General features: G+C 47.4%; 1 protein-coding gene across 1 annotated transcript; it reads left to right on the forward strand.

Moving 5' to 3' along the window:
- Nucleotides 1-3,906: 3,906 nt before the first annotated feature.
- HBEGF (heparin binding EGF like growth factor) lies at nt 3,907-16,900 on the forward strand. Its single transcript, XM_083518348.1, has 6 exons — nt 3,907-4,094; nt 5,070-5,252; nt 10,438-10,609; nt 13,365-13,520; nt 14,410-14,501; nt 16,335-16,900. The coding sequence occupies exons 1-5, from the start codon at nt 4,052-4,054 to the stop codon at nt 14,480-14,482; spliced, it is 627 nt and encodes a 208-aa protein (XP_083374474.1). The 5' UTR covers nt 3,907-4,051; the 3' UTR covers nt 14,483-14,501; nt 16,335-16,900.
- Nucleotides 16,901-18,046: the final 1,146 nt, after the last annotated feature.

Here is an 18,046-nt window from a genome sequence, read left to right on the forward strand (position 1 = left end):
CAGAGTTAATGCTAAATACATTACTTCTGGTCAACAAGCCACCACAGCTGCTAGAGGGCCATGAACATTTGTGTCCCAGGCTTCTTAGACTTGTCTGTCCATGTACTATCTGAAACCAAAGCAGGAGTTTGGTTGCCAGATGTGAAATTTCCCCCTCAGCTCTCCCACCCCACTAGTGGGTTTCTGTGGAAGTGCCTGAAAAAGAGAACAAATATGGTATTTGCTCTCAGTTTATTGCACCTTTTTCAGTAAGGGTCATATGCATCGCTAGTGACTATTAACATGGAATGTCTGTGGCAGTATAATAACGCTGAAAACAACTTCCATCGTCCCTGATCAGTATAATGATCCTGCTTCACAGATGCTGGAGATGGACACAGTCATCCTGGCCCCATTCATAAGTTTCCATTTCGAAGTTGTACCTGAATGGTTGCTGACATCGGCTGCGGGATGAGATGGGCTCTTGCTCTGAGCCAGTAAATTTGCTAATACAAGGTTTCTCCTACACTGACGCTCATTGGTGTGTGGTGATGAAAAAGTGAAATAGAGACTACTGAGTTGTCACACTGAAAATATTAGTATTCTGATTTATTTCCTTTGATTGACACCCTTCCATCATGGAAGCCAAGGGGGCATAACATGTGGTTCCCAGGGTGCCGCCCAGATCCAGAGACCTGCTTAGCTTCAGCAAGGTGCCTTCAGACCACAGCAGAGAACTTTTGCTGTTCATGCACATGCTATGGAGACGGGATGGCCTGTGGCTTTGCAGCCCAGGCATGTGCAATAAAAACACATCTCCGATTGCTACACACCAGGGGTGGCCAACTCCCAAGAGACTGCGATCTACTCACTGAGTTAAAGACTGGCAGTGACCTACCCCCTTTTTGGAGGTTCAGGTCAAAGTTGCTGAGCTCTTTTTAAAGATGAGGAAAGCCCCTTTTTGGGGGGATGCAGGGCAAAAAAGGGGAACCAAACTTGTTGAGCTTCTTTGGGTAGAGACAGTGATCTACCACAGATCTCCAGTGATCTACCAGTAGATCATGATCTACCTGTTGGACGTCCCTGTTATACATGATTGTCTACATGGAGATTTCCTGATTTTTAAAAATTTGTGAATCAGCCAATGTGTTCTCAAAATGAATCCGGGAGATACCAGATGTTGATTAAACAGGGATTCTCTTCCACCTTTTCATCACCTATGTGCCAATACTTGTCACTAGTGTGTTAAGAAACACCTTCTTACAGGGGAGTCATTGGGTGATGTTTCCCTGTAGTCTTTTCCTAGACCTGGAGAAATGCATAAAACTCTTTCCTCATTCCTTGCTCCAAGTCATCCATAGTGTCTGGCTAGCAGCTGGCTATCACCTTGGTCTTATCACGCACAGAAACCCAGCTAGGAGGCATGAGAAAGCTCTAAGCAGAGAGTGCAAGGGAGTCATCCCCATAAACATGGCAAGGAAGCCTCTCCCCACTTAAGATGAGCACTCAGATAGCTGCATTGCTTCAGGGTCTGGTGCTATCGGTACTCCCTCTTTCTTCTTTATATGGCAGCAACTGCATCCCTACCTCCGAGGCACATAATCAATCATCCTGAACATGAGGGCTGGTAATGGTTGCAGGATGGCTCCCCCCACAACTGTGTCAAAGCACAGCTCTGTTAAGAGAGCATCCCTACACCCATTCCTCTAATAAGTCCTGAATTTATTTATATCTCATTTTTCGGCAGCTTTACTGAAAACTACTTAATAATAAAATGCAGTTAAAAACCCCCCCAGTCACTTAAATTAATAAAACTAGCAAAGACACAATACATAGTTGGCAAAACTGAAAACTGAGACAAAGGCAAAAAGTTCAATCACCTATTAGAAGCCTGCTGGTGGGGGGATGCTTTCAATTTCTGATGAAAGGAGCTTAGAGATGGGATCTGAAAAATCACTGCAAGTGCCCATCCTTTGTGCTCACTAGTGGAACAATTTGCAGTGGCCCCAAGGGAAGGCCTCTAAGCAGGTGTACAGTGGTACCTTGGTTTTCGAATGTCTCAGAAGTTGAACGTTTTGCTTTTCAAACGCCGAAAACCAGGAAGTAAATGCTTCTGTTTTCAAATGCACCTTGGAAGTCAAATGGCTTCCGCTGAGTGTTTCTCAATTAAATTTGCAGACCACCCTTTGCACCTCGGTCATTTCGAACATTTTGGAACTTGAACGGTCTTCCGGAATGGATTATGTTTGAAAACCAAGGTACCACTATATTTGGGAAAAAGCTCACCTAAACATGACCTGGTTGCAGACCATTTAAGGCCTGAAAAGTCAATGCCAGAATAGGAACACAGAAAGCTGCCATGTGTCTGCCTGGTTGGGATTAAATTCCAGGTTTTGGGGGCTCCCCTTCATTTCTAAATTGTCTCCAGGCACTGGTGAATCACTTCCATTGCCCTCCCATAACTGTGTCCACATGGCACCTCAGCCCCAACCTCCAAATGATCTCATCCATTAGTTTCATGTGTGCCTTACAGAGCAGGCGACGCAAGATAGGATCTTGTGGCGCAGGCCAAATGCCCTGAGGTGGAGCAGCACCTCTCAGCACCTGTGGGTCTGGGGAAGGAATTGAAGCGCTGATTCACAAAGCCCTGCCAGATGCTCCAGAAGGTGACCCCACCAGATGGGATCAATCAAGGGCAGAACAGGGCTGCACGCCCCTTGTTTCAGTCCAGTGCAAGTCACCCAGCATGATGACCAAGGATAGCCGGGGGTTTTGCCCCTCCGAAGGGGTGTCATTGAGGCTCCCAGCCTGTGTGTGTGTGTGTACGTACACAAAACTTTTTTGGTGATTGCTCGTAAATTGTCTTCCATGAGCACGGTCTTGTAAGTTACTGTGGAGGCCATTTCTTGATCCACGTGTTCTTCCATACTGGGGATATAGCTTTCTGGGCAATATTTTATCCTGGTGGGGGGTTGCCAAAGTGCCTTCCTCTTAGCTCATTTCTCCTTTCCGCCCTGAGTTTGTGCTTCTTCAAAGTCCACAACACCTTTGGTGAAGGCTGCTCTCCGACTGGAGCGCTTGCAGGCCAGTGTTTCCCCGTTATCAGTGCTTATACTACATTTTTTAAAAAATTGCCTTGAGAGCCTCTTTAAACCTCTTTTGATGCTCACCGGTGTTTCACTTTACATTCTTAAATTGGGAAGAGTAGTTGCTTTGGAAGACGATTAATAGGCATCCGAAAAACGGAAAGACCGTGCGCAAATACGCCTGGGTGTGCCAAACTGTGCGCAAATACGCGTGTGTGCCAAACTGAGTCTTTGACCTGGGTGAAAGTGAGCCTAGTTTCGCCCCGTGGATCTGCCCTCTAGATCTGCCCTCTATGCCGGGAAACAGCAGGCAGAGGTGGCTGCCTGCGGTTTCCCCGCTAGTCGCGGAAGCGCCAGGGCCTCGATCCTCCCCGCGGTGGCCACAGAGGGCAAGCAAGGGAGGCAGCCGCTCCCCCCTTCGCTTGCCTGCGCTCTTTCCTGCCCCCCCCCCCGAGAGTCCAGGAGCCGCACCACTCGGAGGTGGGGGCGCCCTGGGGGCTGCCCGTCTCCCGCTTTCCCCCAGCCTCTTCTGCAAAGCAAGGCGAAGGAGGCGAGAGTCTTCCTGGCGGCTGCCTGTTTGACCTCCGCTCCTCCCCAGCAGCGGCTGCCTCTCGCCTCGGGAACCCACGTGGCGGGGCGAGAGAGGCAGGGCAGGGATTCCCTGTCTCGGCACCCCCCGCCCAGGCCGGGGTGGCAGCGCAGAGCCGTCTGCCGTCGCCGCGCCCGCGGGCAGGGCGAGGAGCCCCCCCCCCGCCGCGGGAGTGCCGGCGACGTCATCGGGGCGGGTCCCGAGGAGGCTCCCGTGGCGGCGTCCCGCCCCCTGTCCGCCTTCGGCGGGTCCCACGTGGGCGCGGGGCTTAGTCTGGCGCGGGGCAGAGCGCGGCGGAGAGCAGTGTCTGCGCGCGGAGCGGAGGGAGCCCCAGCTGCCCTCGAGCGCCGCTTCTCCCCGCACTCTGGCTTCTCTGTCGGGATCGAGGGGCAGCAGCATGAGGGCGGCGCTGGTCCTCTGGAGCGTCCTTCTGGCAGCAGGTAAGAAGGGGCGGCGGACGGAATCGGGCGCCCCGGGCGCAAGGGAGCCCCGTGGGGATGCCGTCGAACTGGGGCAGGCGCGCTCCGCGTCTTTGGCCGCGGCGAGTGCGCGACTCTCTCCTGTTAGCCGACGGGACCGACGAGCTCTTGCCTCTGCCGGAGCCGCGCGTCGGGTTTTCGGCCGCACAGAAAAGAAAGGGACTCCTCGTCGCGCTTCCACCCCAAGCGATGCTCGCCCGGAATCCCCTCCTCCCGCTGGCGCTGTCTGCTCCGGCTTCGCTGCACCGCTGCCAAATTTAGCCTGTTTTGATAGCCGATATGGTGCCCAGATAGCGTTGCATGGCTGGGCTGGGGGCAGGCGGATAATGCACTTGCAGGAGCCCCGCCGGGGGGGGGGTGTCCGAGAGTTTTTTCCCGTAAAACGGTGAATGCGGCACCGCGGTGGAAAGCGCCTCGAGGGAACTTCTGCTGAACTCCTGCAAGCTTCAGACATTGCCGAGTCCGAGTGTTTTTTATGGCTCCCGAGGTTGAAAACCCAGCCTGCAAATATGGGTGGAAGTATGCATGGGAATAACAGTGAGACAGGAGTGTCCTGTGTGGCTGAATTGTCTAGACTTGTATTTTGCGCGGGCATCACCGTGTTGGCAGAGAGTGCTTGTTATGCCTCTAAAACATCTGGGCACACCGGCATGTGTGAATCTGCTAGGTATTAATGCACTTGTATGGAAGTGAAAAATGTGTCTGCCTTTCATAGGTTGTTTTTTTTGCCCTGTCTTTGGGGTGGGGTTGATACAGTACTGTGTGTGTGTGTGTGTGTGTGTGTGTAGAGAGAGAGAGAGAGAGAGAGAGCGCAAGTGGCTTCTCTCCCCCCCCCCAATTTTCTAATTGCTCTTGGGCAGTTGTGTGATGAAACTGTATGAAAAGCTGGGGCAGGGAGTTGGCGGCTGATGATTCACCCAAGATCCTTGTTTCCAGGTTGGCCCATCCTGGTGAAGGGGGAAGAGCTTGGCGGGCTCAGGAATGAAGTTTACCAGCAGGAAGGCAGAGAGGACCTGGCAAGCGTCCAGTTACTTCCGGCCAGGGAGGCTTTGGAGCATGAAGGAGAGAGAGGTGGAAGTGTGTCGTCTGCAGGGGACAACTTCAGTGAACTCCCTCGAGGTGAGTCCAGGGGCACCGTGGGGGAAGAGATACATGTTTCTCAGCCACCTGCCTATTAAGGGAGGGAAGTGGTATGGCGGGGTGAGTGGTGCAAATATTAGGAGGCGATTGGAGGGTCCTCTGCAGGATCCAGGTCTTTGAGTGTCTTATCTAGTACGCAGTGCTGGGGAAGCAGAGCAATTGCCTGTCCTGAGTGTCTTTGCCCTTAGTTACATTCACTAGCCAGGGGATGCGGGTGGCGCTGTGGTCTAAACCACTGAGCCTCTTGGGCTTGCCGATCAGAAGGGCGTTTCTGTGTGCTCTGGCTTCCATCACGGTGTTCCATTGAGCACCACACCCCATAGTCGCCTTTGACTGGGCTGAACTGTCCAGGGGTCCTTTACGTTTACATTTTTACATTCACTAGCCGCCATATAGCACAGGGTTAACCGCACCTGAGTCCTTTGATTTTGATGACTCAAATTGGGGAACTTTACAGGGTTGAGCTACTGTGGCTTGGGAGGCAGAGGGGTCCCCTTGGCCATAAAAACTGGAAATAGGAGCTAGTGAAGGATTAAGATTAGAGAAGGGACATTGTTTTCATGTCACATTGCTGTGCTATCTATCTATCTATCTATCTATCTATAGATATATATTGCCCAGTCCAATCACTGGTGGCTCCATGAAGCTGTAGAGAACCTCAGGCAGTCTGGACTAGGGGACCATGTTCTGAAGTAGTTCCATATGACATCTTTTTATGGATTATTTTAACCTTTGGGGATCAAATACACCTCAGGCTCCTCAGAAGAGGCATGAAGAATTCTATGCTTTATGGACCCTATAACTGTCCAGGCAACAAATTAACTTTCTCCCTCCTCCTTGTGTGGTTCAGCTTTTTACCTGTCTTGCAAAACACATATGCATGGCTGTGTAGCCAGATCGTCCTTGTGAGGAACGGTTTGCTGCTTATCCTGAACGGTTAAGCATAGGCCCCTCTGATGGAGGGTGCCAGGCTCAGTAGTCCAAGAGACAGGTCCACTCTTTTAATTCTGGTGTTACAGGTTTGCCTTTGTTGTCTTTTGCCTCCACCACAAACACATTAAATTGGGCACAAAATTCAGTTGAACTTCAGTGAAATTTACTTCCATTTAAGTGTGCTTGGAATTGGTAGCTTTTCGTCTCTGAGATTTGTTCCTGGGGGGATGATAAAGTGTGGTAGGAGTAGAAAATGCTAGAGAAGTAGGAGAGTTAAAAGCAGGTGACTTGATCTTTCGTATTTGCTCCAGAGCTGATCATTTCTGCTACACGCTAACGTTGAAGTTCTGCAGAGATGAAAGTCTGAGCTGAGTGCACAACCCTGGCTAATAGAAGTGAGTCCCCAGGACAAGGGAGGGAACCAGGCTGGAATGTTCCCACGGAAATTCCTGCCTTATTTGCTTGATGTCACAGTGCGCTGATGTTTTAGTAGTTCCTTGTTTCTATTTTCTGAGCTCACTTTTACCCTAGAGGGCCCCAGTGCCTTTTCTGAGCCAACCACACATTCCAGCTGCCCACAAGACCTTAGAGCTGCATCCTGCTCTGCCCACAACTTTTTGTCCTTTTATCAAGTGCAACCACTTTCCGCAAAGCCTCTGCACTTCAATATAATTACAAAGTCCGATAGCTGTGGGGTCAGGGGACTTTGGTGAAGTTGCCATGAAATCCAGGGGCTTCTGTCTGCTGCTGTGGAATTTGGAAAGTGTGGCTATGCAGAGTTGCTACTTCATCTGCTACAGGACGGTTCCCACCCTCTTGTGTGGAAACACAACATGCTTTGCTGGAGACATGATGATTTCATGCTCTCCAGCTTCACAAGTGCTCTGGTGTGGTCATAAGCTTACCAGATCACTCCTTAATTTCTTCCTCATTAACTGTTTCTCTCCAAAGACTTGCAAACCTGGCAAGCTCAGGATTTCCCTCATGCTTCCTCCTTCCATTGGCGAAACGTCCTTCCTCTTCTAGAAAACATTGGCCAGCACTGGGGTTCCATAGCAACAGTATTCTTAGGTACAATAAAGCAGGAGAGGCCTTTTGGCATTTGCACTGTACTACGGAATTCTAGTCCCAGGGAAGGCTGAGTGAGAGGAGATTACGGTAACTGCTGGGTGATGGTCTCAAAGCATGGAAAATTAGTTATTTGACGCCTTGTGTTGATTACTTTGTGTGGGTTGATCCAGGCGGAAGTATTAACTTTCCAGCCTGTGGGTGCTGTTGGTCGGAGGTGGGGCTCCACAGATGACTCGCTGCCTCCCACCCACACAGCGCGGCTCCTCTTACCTTGCTCAGCTTAGTCACGAAGGTTAAGTTGTGCCATCTTGGGGGTTTGGCTGGCTTTCTAGTTCTTCCTCTTTGCCCATTTATGTCCTGAATCTCCTTGCATGCTTTCTGCTAAATCTGGAGGCACCAGAAGAGTCAACCACGGGAAGAGCTCTGAGCTGCTGCTGCTGCTGCTAACCAGGTTGACTGATGAAGACCAGCAGAGTTGCATCTTCTTTCAGCAGGGCTGACTGTGCTTCTGTTGAGTCTCTTTTCATCTTTCTTTCAATAGTCCTGTCTTTCTTCTCCTTAATCTTGGCCGAGTCCTAATGTCTTTTCACCCATGTGATGGGATTGGCACCCTTGGAGGTGTGGGCAGCCTTCCTTCCCTTTCCTCACTGCTGCACCTCATTCTTTCTTGTCTCTATATTTTGCTCTTTTTAAAAAATAATAATAAATATCTATTTACATTTTAACTTTTATTTTCTGAATACCTTTGACTTTTTTCTCCTTCACTTCTAACTTTCCTATTCTCCTCCTTAGCTGCTTTTCTTCAGTTCCCTATTCCATATATTTTGGGGGATTTGTGGTAGGGTAAACAGCATCAGTCTTCAAATTCAGAGAACCTGATGGATCTGGAAGGTGGCATGGGCAAGACTTTGTGGTACTTGGTGGGCTGAATAGTTAAGTCACAATCCCTTTATCTCTTCTACTTTCAAAACATTTTTGGGCCGTTCAGTGTTTCTCTGATCTACCATTTCAGCTAACTCTGCCCCCCCCGCCCCCGCATGCCCCTTCAAGGGATTAACTGCCCTGTAAGTTGATGGGCATGAAGACCCGAAGAGCTTTTAATTGCAGCGAGACAGAAACGACCCCTTGAGATCTGCATCTGGTTTCTTTCATCTGGGCTTCTGTCCAAACTTTTGGCCACTATGAAGCCTATATTGCTACAGAACCTGAGGCCTGTGTGGAAAGGTGACTTTATCAGGCAGCAACAGATGCAATAGTTTGGAAGGGTTGGTTTTGTCAATCATTCTAATTTCCACTTAGAATAGATTTGGAAAGAGGAGAGAGCAGTGGCCTTCGAGTACATGGTGGGTGGCCAATGACCTACATTGCAGGTGAAGCGGCCCTGTGTGGGAGAAGCTGAGCTGCACACATGATACTGACAGGCCCCAGTATTGTTAGCTGGAATGCCTGGGAGAGGACGATAAAAGTTTGGCTTGTTCCTTGGCGAAGCTGCTCTGTGCAGAGCTTCCTTCTCCTTAGGGAGGCTGACTCCTAGCACACAGCTATTCAGGGAGGAGGGGGCAGGACGGGGGGCTGCCAATAATAGGAGGGCTCGGAGTGCAGCAGAAGCCTCCTGATGGGGCCGAGGGGAATTGTAAAGGGCCTTATGGCTCTGTCTGTCTAGCCTCTGCTTCTGCACTTCGCAGGGACTCAAAGGGAAGGTTCCCCTCCCTCTGAAGGAATATGTATGACTCGAAAGGATGGCTCACTGATTAGAGAGTGGTGAATGTGGTGGGGAGTGCCAGCTGCATCCGGCTGCCAGGTGCCTCTACCTGTGTGACACACCCAGTGATAACTGCACGAGCACTTGAACACGGACGTTGAAAAGGAGAAGCAGCTACTGGCCTCAAAGTCTTACATGTGGCCCAGTGGGAAAGTGGTCCTAAGTCAGCCAGCAGTTAATCACAGCAGAATTAGTTGCCCCCATGCTGCAAAATGCCTGGAATAGGAGCATGATGCTTTGTGCCTGCCCTTTTGCAGAGGCCAGCGCGTACAGCGTGACAGGCTCATGTTAGTGTGCGCAAAATCCTGCCTTGATTTCCAGGAGCATGTTTGTGCACTGGAAGTACTGTATGTGTTTGAAGAAAGCCTTGTGCTCAGAGACCTCTGCAGCATGCAGGGGAAAGAGGAAGGGCTATTCCTAGATGAGATCTCAGTTGCTTTTCAGGCACTGTGAGCCCTATCCGGAATGCACAAATAGCAGCTTAGACCTCAACATGCTCAGACAACACTGGCTCAGCGGAGGGGCGGGCGAATCACAGAAATGACATTGCAGGCCCCCTTTGCTGGGCCCAGCAAGCCCATGCACCAAACGTGGGGTGACACAGAGATAGGAGGGCTGCTCTTCCCTCACTTGAAGCAGCTTGGGAATAAAAGAGATGTTTGGTTTGCAGTTTTGCACCATCCACCGCCTGTCTTGTCAAGCTGCTGTATGAGCAGGACTCCCTGAACACCCTGCAAATGGAACAGGAAGGATGTGGTGAGCAGGGTGGGATATTGGAGTTGAGGCAGAGGAAGTCGGCCCCCAGAGTTCAAGGGAGCTCCAGCGCAGAAGCACCAGCAGCACTGAGGAAGTCGAGACTGCTGGGCTTCCAGTAAACTGGAGGCAGGCAGAAGGTAGATTTGGAATGGACTGGGAGACGGACAGTTTTGCAGTAGATTGGCAAGTTCTTCTGACTTCCAATTGACAAAAAAGTATTTCCCCCAACGAAAGCAAGCTGCTAAAAATGTGGAAGTTGGATTGAAAACCAGGAGTTGATTTTTGTGGGAGCTCAGTTTTAGTATCTGAAACTAATTCTTGAGGTGAATATGTGCTCACAGGTGCCCCATTCCTTAATCCCAGGTTCTTGGCTGTTTCCCCACCCAACTTGTACCATTTGGTGGACCTCAGAGGTTATAGTAGAAAATAAAGTAGGTTTCATACTCCTGAAATCTACCCACCCCTACAGAGCAAATGATCAGATCAGATCTAGTTTAATTAGGGGCTTGTGTTTATTAAGTGGCATCACAGCTGAATTTTATTTTCTTGAACAAAGGAATGGGGTATATTGACTATTGTAGAGCATTGTTTGTCTAATTAATGTATGGTAACATGAAATTGGTGTTTTCTTTCTTTTCCTAGTTGCTTTCCTTTCCAATCCACAAGAACCTGTGATTCCAGTGAAGGAAGGGAAAGGGAAAAAAAGGAGGAAGGGCAAAGGGAGAAAGAGAGACCCCTGTCTGCGAAGATACAAGGACTATTGTATTCACGGAGAATGCAAATATCTCAAGGCATTAAAAAGAGCACATTGCATGTAAGTTCATCACGGTTTTCCTGTTCTGGGGATGGTCTTTGCAGATAATCAAAACAAATATATATGGTTTTCTTTTCACTGTGGAGCATATTATCCTTCTCCGGTAGCTCCCTAGAACAGCGCAATAGCTGTGCTGCAGGGTTATTTTCCTTTTTAAATAAGAGAGTCAAGTACAGGTGCATTTTGGTCTTGGAGAATGGGAGTTTAGGACAGAGACCTAAAAGAAAACCCCAAAGAAAGTAAAGGTTCACAGAATAATAATAATAATAATAATAATAATACTGCTTTTAATTCAAATATTTCAGGGTGCTTCACAGCATAAAAATATGAGATAAAGGTACATAATAAAAACAAAATGAAAGTGGCAAAAGTTGTAACTCCCACCATAAATGATTCCCCCTCCTTGTGCCCCACATCCGCACCAGCAAACAGTGTCCTTCTTGAAGTCATATAGGACAACTGTACTGGCATGTGAAGTTTTCAATGAACATTCTCAGGTGTGTACAGAAAGAGTTCTGTATGCCTTAGAAGACCACATATTGTTCTGTTTACCATCTGATATAATAACACTCATATCTGTTACCCACAAAGTTTTAAAGCCCTCCCGGTAAGGGGTCCGGTTGACAATTCCAGCAATTTCCTGTATATAATAGAGACTAGAGATTCCTTCCGGTAGCACCCTGGTTCAACAGTGAAAGCTCAAATTTAGTAAGAGGTGGACAACCTCAGCGCAGTGATTGCTTAGAAGTTTTGACTGAGTTTCTTCCAAGTGACTGAGTTTTCATTTGCTGAGCAAATCCTTTTTTCACTAAAGATACAGGCTTATGCAGGAAGCTGGGTGGGCAATTTCAGAAGTGTAGGCAACTTTCTGGTTCTGCTCTGGACAACAAAGGTGAAATGAGAAAATAAATTAACAGCAGAGATAGCAAAATAGAGATCTAGCAAATAAGGCGCTGGATTGGGTCTGGAGAGTCTTGGAGTCAACTCATTTCCCAGCTGCAAAGCCGTGGCTGCCCCGACCTAGCACACAGGAGTGTTATGAAGATAAGATAGGGAAATCTCCATGTATGCATATAATTTGATTTCGTTGCAGTGGAGAAAGTGGAAGTTTTTACTACCAAGGGGACTACAGTAAAATGCTATATGTCCTTGCTGCAAATAACATAACTATTCCCAGCTATGAAAATACCTGTGATTATCCATTCTAAAGCACCCCCTGCCCTTTAGCTTTAGGCTTTACTCCTCAGTTTCCTGCAGACCACCAAGGGGAAGCACCTCGCTTCTAAGTGCAAGAACTGCAGCATCTTCAGGAAACGGAGCACCAGGAATGTGCTTTGTGCTCCCGGCTTGATTTTCTTCAAGTCGACTTGTTTGTCAGTGCATACCTCCAATGGCAACAACAAGATTGGTAATGTTTTGCCTTAGGAAAGCAGTTTCCTCTGACCCTGAGCCCCTTATCCTTACAGTTTGCAAACGCATTTACAGGGTGGCGTTACCATACAGTATGCTGTATTACGAATTCCAAATCAGTTTTGCCTTACCCAGCCCTCTTGCGCTCTCAGACATGCAGAGCAATTGTGGGACTCTCTGCCCTTCCCTTGGCAGATGGCTGCTGTTTTGTTGTCTGCTGCTTTTATTATCATTTCCCCTTTGGGCCCATCACGTCACTGCTAGAATAGGGCCCTGCATCATGTTGGCTGGTTAGCTGAGGTCGCTAGTGCCTGGATCTGGGCAGCAGTGAGCATTGGGAGGCTGGGGTCTGCACCATCCCTCATCATGCCATTCTCCCTTTGGCTTCCTTGTAATCTGAGCATTGGAGCTTGAAGATGACACTGATTTGTGGAATGTGCTGCTTTCAAGCGAGCTCTTTCTAAGCATCAGACATTTGAGTTGCGTGTTTGGAAAGACCCTCTTTCCTTTCTGATTGGGCATCAGTGCAAAGCTGGTTCTATGTTTTGGTGGTGTGTTTTTTTAGTTTTACTCATCCAGGCGGGGGGTGGGAATGTGTGGGAAGATAATTTGGGGAGCTGGCCCCATCACATTCTTTAATTGTGTGAGTAACTGTCAGGGTAAATTAGCAAGAGACTATCACGTACTCTCTTTAAGAAGTGTGCTCTGTCCCCAAGGAAGACTGAAAATATTCCTACTGTTGAGGGTAGGAAAATGGGAAAGTGTGAGTCAGTTGTGGCAATTCCCCTTCTCTTTGAGAGTGAAAATACTAAGTATGTGGGTAGAGATTAACAGCCCGATGGATGCAAAAACTCTTTTAGCCAAGCCTTTGATAGCTGGAGGAAAAAAATCTCTAGCCCTTGCTGAGATATTGCACTCTCAAAATTCCTCTGGGGTCTGTAACACAGGGAGACCTAAATAGATTTCCAGCAAAGATTCTGAAAGACAACTGTGTGCAATTGTCTCTAGAGGCTGCAACTCTTTAGTAATTTTTAACGTAATGGCTTTAATGACTTAAATAATACTTAAACTAATGACAGTGTATGTGTCTTACTGATGTTAGCCATGTATAGCTGATGGAGTAAAGGCACAAGAGTTCATTACATGAGTTCTACCATGTAATACCAGATTATATCAGTGGGAGGGGGGTGGAAAAAGAGATGTGTTGCACTTTGAAATATGAATAGCCTTCTGAGCATTAAACTTAGATGAAAGGAGACCGTCATATCAATGTGACTAGCTATCATTTTATTGCTACGGTCTGGAACAAGCCTTATACATTGTTTGCTTTTCATTGCAACTCTAGATGCGAAGAAGGGTACCATGGGGCGCGATGCCACGCTCTTAGTCTTCCGGTGGAGAACCCCTCCCGTAGTTACAACCACACAACTATCCTGGCAGTCACAGCAGTGGTGCTGTCATCTCTATGTCTTATCATCATTGCCGTGTTGCTGATGCTCAGGTAAGCTGCTTGGCAGGGCTGAGAAGAGATGCAGGAATTGAGATGCAGTGCTGTCTTCTGTATGCCAAATGGGGAAAAGTTCACACTTGACCTCTGGTCTTATTCTGAGGTGGATTATGTGAAGTTAGCAAGTATAAAACTGCTGACAGGGCCAGACCTCCACAGCTTCAAAGGCAGACCAGGTTCCTTGCTTACCACTCTGGACTCTGCAGAGCTGCTGTTGAATCCCAGGTTCTGTGTTTGCACACCTGGTCTCTGATCACCAAGTCCTTTATGAAACAAAGTGCTTTGTGGTCCTTGCTTTATTCAGTTCCCCATCAACTCCTGGGATATGAATCCTTTACATTTTAATTCCACTGGCTGAGAACTGAGACTTGATGGATCTCTGCCCACCAGTGTTTAACTAGGAATTGCTTGAGGTCCAAATCCACCACTTTGTCAATTTCCCCATGACTTTATTTGTTGTCGCCCTGTCGCTGGGGTTCTCTGGGCAGCCTGCTTTCAGATTAACCCCTTGTGGCAATTGACATGTTGTCAAAATTTGTAATGAATCCTGCCTTGATGCTGCTAGTTGGGCTAAGTAGTTTTGGGAACCCATTCCAGTTCAATGATTCTGTGAATGGCGTCCTAGCCTTTCTGCCCTGTTGAGGATACAGTTGAGGAAGCCTGGGCAGGGAGCCAGCGAGTCCCATTTCAGTCTAAGGTATTCCACATCTTGTGACTGGTCCCCTGCCAAGAAATGCAAGATGGAATTTCTCATACTCAGATCCCAGGACCAGGAAGGTGACAGCAACAGGTCCTTTTAGCCAGTGGCGGTGGGGTGGTGCAATTATCATACAGGGTTAGAACTGGAATTTATCTTGGTCTCTGTCTTTCTATTTTTTCCCAGGTGTCACAAGCAAGGAGTGTATGATGTAGAGAGTGAAGAGAAGGTTAAACTGGGCATCACTGTCAACCACTGAGATGTCCTGAGATTGCAAGGTAACCCCTCAAGCACATAAGCTATGGGAAGAATGTGTGTTAGTGTGCTGCGAAGAGATTTCAATAAATTCTGCCCTTTCTTTAGCCTGAAGGGAAGTTTCTTTATCCCATGGCAAACTAAAGGATAATGTACGGCATTGCCTCCTATTGACACACCTGTTTGGGCTGAATTATGGGTTAACTCTTGACACAAGTGACTCCTCCTTGACCACCCCTGGGAGGCTGAGATGCTATGCTAGAGAGTAGAGAAGCCAAGCCTCTTTGTAATTACTCAGACAACAGCATAGGGAATACTAATCAATAAGTCTTTGTATAAAAAGGGCACATTACAGAAAGAAGAAGCTATTGCAAGTTATTACTCATAACCCACTGGTGCAGTACTTATGAGGTGGAACACACCCACCCCAGGATGGATTCCAACCCACAACTACTTTATTTCATTTTACTCCCCCAGACTTTCCAGAGCTCCCCTTCATGCTGTCTATGGCAATGTGCTGTGATGCTATGATTGGCCAGCCACTATCACAAAAACCTAGTCTCCACCCTGGCACAAACATGTCACCTGCTGCCACACTAATGGTGCCAGCTATTTTGAAATATGATTGTTCACTACTGATCTCAGAGTGTTCCAGTCTAAAGCCACAAATGTGTGTCCCGTAGTATATTTGCCTTTGTCCTACTCACAGGAAACTGTTACGCGTTTTGCCTCAGATATATGACCCTTGGCAATTTGAGCTGGCTAACTCAGTTTAATTAGGCTTCAAGCAAGTATTTGATAGGACAGCAAGTTGGTTATTGACTATTAGGCATATCTGAATCGTGAACGAAACTAGCATGCATGAGCTCGTGCTTGTGTTCCTGGGTGCTGTCATAACAGCATCCTTTAGAAGCAGCCGAGAGGGCTTTAGGCCCAGAGGGAAGCTCTGTGTGCTGTGCATTTCTGCCTCTGGATTACTTCCCTTGGACTTTGCCCCCTGATCTTCTGTATGGGTGGTCCCCTCTCCAGTGGGTGGCCGGTCCCTGGCCACTTGTTCCACCTCTCTTCTTGCAGAGGTGCCTCCCTCTGGGTTACATGCCTTCTTGAAAGCTTTATTTAAGGCAACACTCTTTACTCTCACTTGCCCTTCTCTGGAGGCTGCAAGATTCCAGCCACAGTCACCTCCCTTCAGAAGCTGCAGGCCATAGCTGTAGTCCCTGGCCCCCAGAAGGCCCTTCCATTAGTTGTGGGAATAGCTGTGAATGCTGGACAATAGGTTTCCAAAGCCTTAACCTCTTTAATCAAGACGAATCCAGAGAGAGTGTGTGCACACAGAGACACACAAATAAATGTATGTATGCTGAATTCACTGCTAGCAAGTAGGGAGAGTCAGAAAGGGCAACTGAATTCCACAAGAGTGCATCATTTTAGGACTCAAGTCACTTATTCTGCACTAGTCCTCATGGAGTAGCTCCAGTTGACTTCAATGGAATTATTCTCTTTCGAGGTGGCAGCCTTACATAACTGTGGGGTATGGAGAATAACCTTCTTGGTAGATTTTTTTTTATTGCACATGCAGGGTGGGGTCCAGCTGACTAGCCCCATCAGCAGAAAGAAGCCTTGCACAAAGACTTCCATTTGTGCAATGGAACAAATGGTGCAATTTCCCCCTGAAAATTGGCTCGGGGGGGCAGGAGAGCCCCCATAACAGTGCATAGGGAAAGGAGAGGGGGGTCATTCCATTTGGGAAGCTGCAATGTTTGCACAGGCAGGGCAGTTAGAAGGGCACAATATTGGAGTCTTGTGAGTGGTGCATATTTAGCTTAGATGTGATCCTTCCTTTCATTACATTGCAGGATTCAGCACTGGAGCAGCTCTTATTTCCACAATCCGGTGGACAAAACTCTTTCCCCCCCCCCAAGACACATTTCAACGTCAAAAGGGAGTTTGTATGAGTGGAAGAGACTGTGTCAGATCTTTGCTTTGTTGAAGAAGCAATTCATCCCCTCCAAACAGGAAGATCTTTCCAAGAGAGAGACTTTTCTCCACTGAGTGCTTCTTCCTGAAATGTGGAGCCACAGCCTGAGGAGAAGAGTTGGACTTTGCCTTGGTATCATTGGAAAGAAACATCTTTGCAAGAAGACAATACACCAGCAAGTTGGATTCTTCAGACATCTGCTGAGGATTTAACTGTGAAAGACTTGGACTCTGCTGAAGAAATCTAACTTTGGAACTCTATTAAATGGTGGGGAGTGGGGCAGAAAAACTATTTAACAAGATATTTCATTTTAAATTATATATTTATTTTAGATACATTGTACATATTATTTATTTAGGCTTGATCCTGTAGCTCTGTCATCAAGTGGAGAGGCAGAAGGATTGTGCAGTGTAACGTTCTCTAATAAATAACCCTTTGTTATAACTTGCTGTTACCTGAATATTAATTTAGGGAAGAATCAGTTAGAATGGTTGCAAAATGATAATTTCTAAATTAAAACATAACCTTCTTGCAGTGCCATCATGCAAAAAATGTGGGGGGGGGGCGACTTCCCAGGGCAGATCTGTTGCAGCTGGAGGTACCCAGGATTTTGCTTTGAGGAGCACGTGAATCAATGTGGAATGCTGGTTGCAAATCTCAGAATGTTTCCTTCACAATAGTTTTATCAAGGTGTCCAGCTGGCCAGTGGGGGCTGATGGGAGTTGTATTCCAAAACATCTGGAAAGTAACAGATTACCAAAGGTTGTCTCACAGGCATACTTTTGCCAAATCAAAGAATCATAGAACTGTAGAGTTGGAAGGGACCATGAGAAATCTTTTGCCCAATGTGGGGCTTGACCCATGGCCCTAAGTTTAAGAGTCTTATGCTCCATTGGTGATAAATATAGTCATGGCCTTTGTGGGGTGGGGACAGCAACAGTTGCTCTTGCTGAATTTTAAGCCTAAAGGGATAAAACTATGCCTGGTTTATACCACCCCATGTTGCATACAGGGGTTTACATGATAATGTTTTGACATATGAAAAAATACATTCTTCAACATAGAATAGATGCAGTCAGGGGGAAGGACTCTGCTGAGACACCTTCCCACTTTATTTGCTTAATCTTGTATGAAAGTGTATACAGTTGTATGAGCCTCATCCCTCAATCTGGAGTGGTGAATCTAAGGTTCCAGGTTTATGACCTCAGTGAGAATTAAACCTTTTCTCACGCAGCATGACTATTGCTATTTATCTCAAACTTCAGGGCTAGGAGATGCCTCAAATAAACAAGGTGGTGCTTTTTTATGGGGTAGTTGGGGGCATCTGAGTCTGCTTTTTAATGAATAATAGACACTTGGCTGAGTTTCCATCTGATCAGTTCTGAATTGGTTTGACGAGAGGGGGAGATTCTCCTTAATGTCAGCCAGTGGGTAATTCTAAATTGTCACACATGCACAGGAATTGAGTGCCAAGCATGATCAATTTTCCTCTTTAGGAGTTTTTTTAGGAATCCTGTTACACAGAAGCCAGAGAAGTTGAGTTCCTTATTATCTATATAGTGATGGCATTTTGGAGAGAGAAACCATTGG

Source organism: Podarcis liolepis, assembly GCF_965112155.1.
Source record: "Podarcis liolepis genome assembly, chromosome: 8".
Classification (NCBI taxonomy): Eukaryota; Metazoa; Chordata; class Lepidosauria; order Squamata; family Lacertidae; genus Podarcis; species Podarcis liolepis.

Coding starts and splice junctions, on each gene's coding strand:
- HBEGF (XM_083518348.1), top strand. CDS start 4,052: ATGAGGGCGGCGCTGGTCCTCTGGAGCGTCCTTCTGGCAGCAG. Junction 4,095..5,069: donor GAGCGTCCTTCTGGCAGCAG/GTAAGAAGGGGC, acceptor CCTTGTTTCCAG/GTTGGCCCATCCTGGTGAAG. Junction 10,610..13,364: donor TTAAAAAGAGCACATTGCAT/GTAAGTTCATCA, acceptor TTGCAACTCTAG/ATGCGAAGAAGGGTACCATG.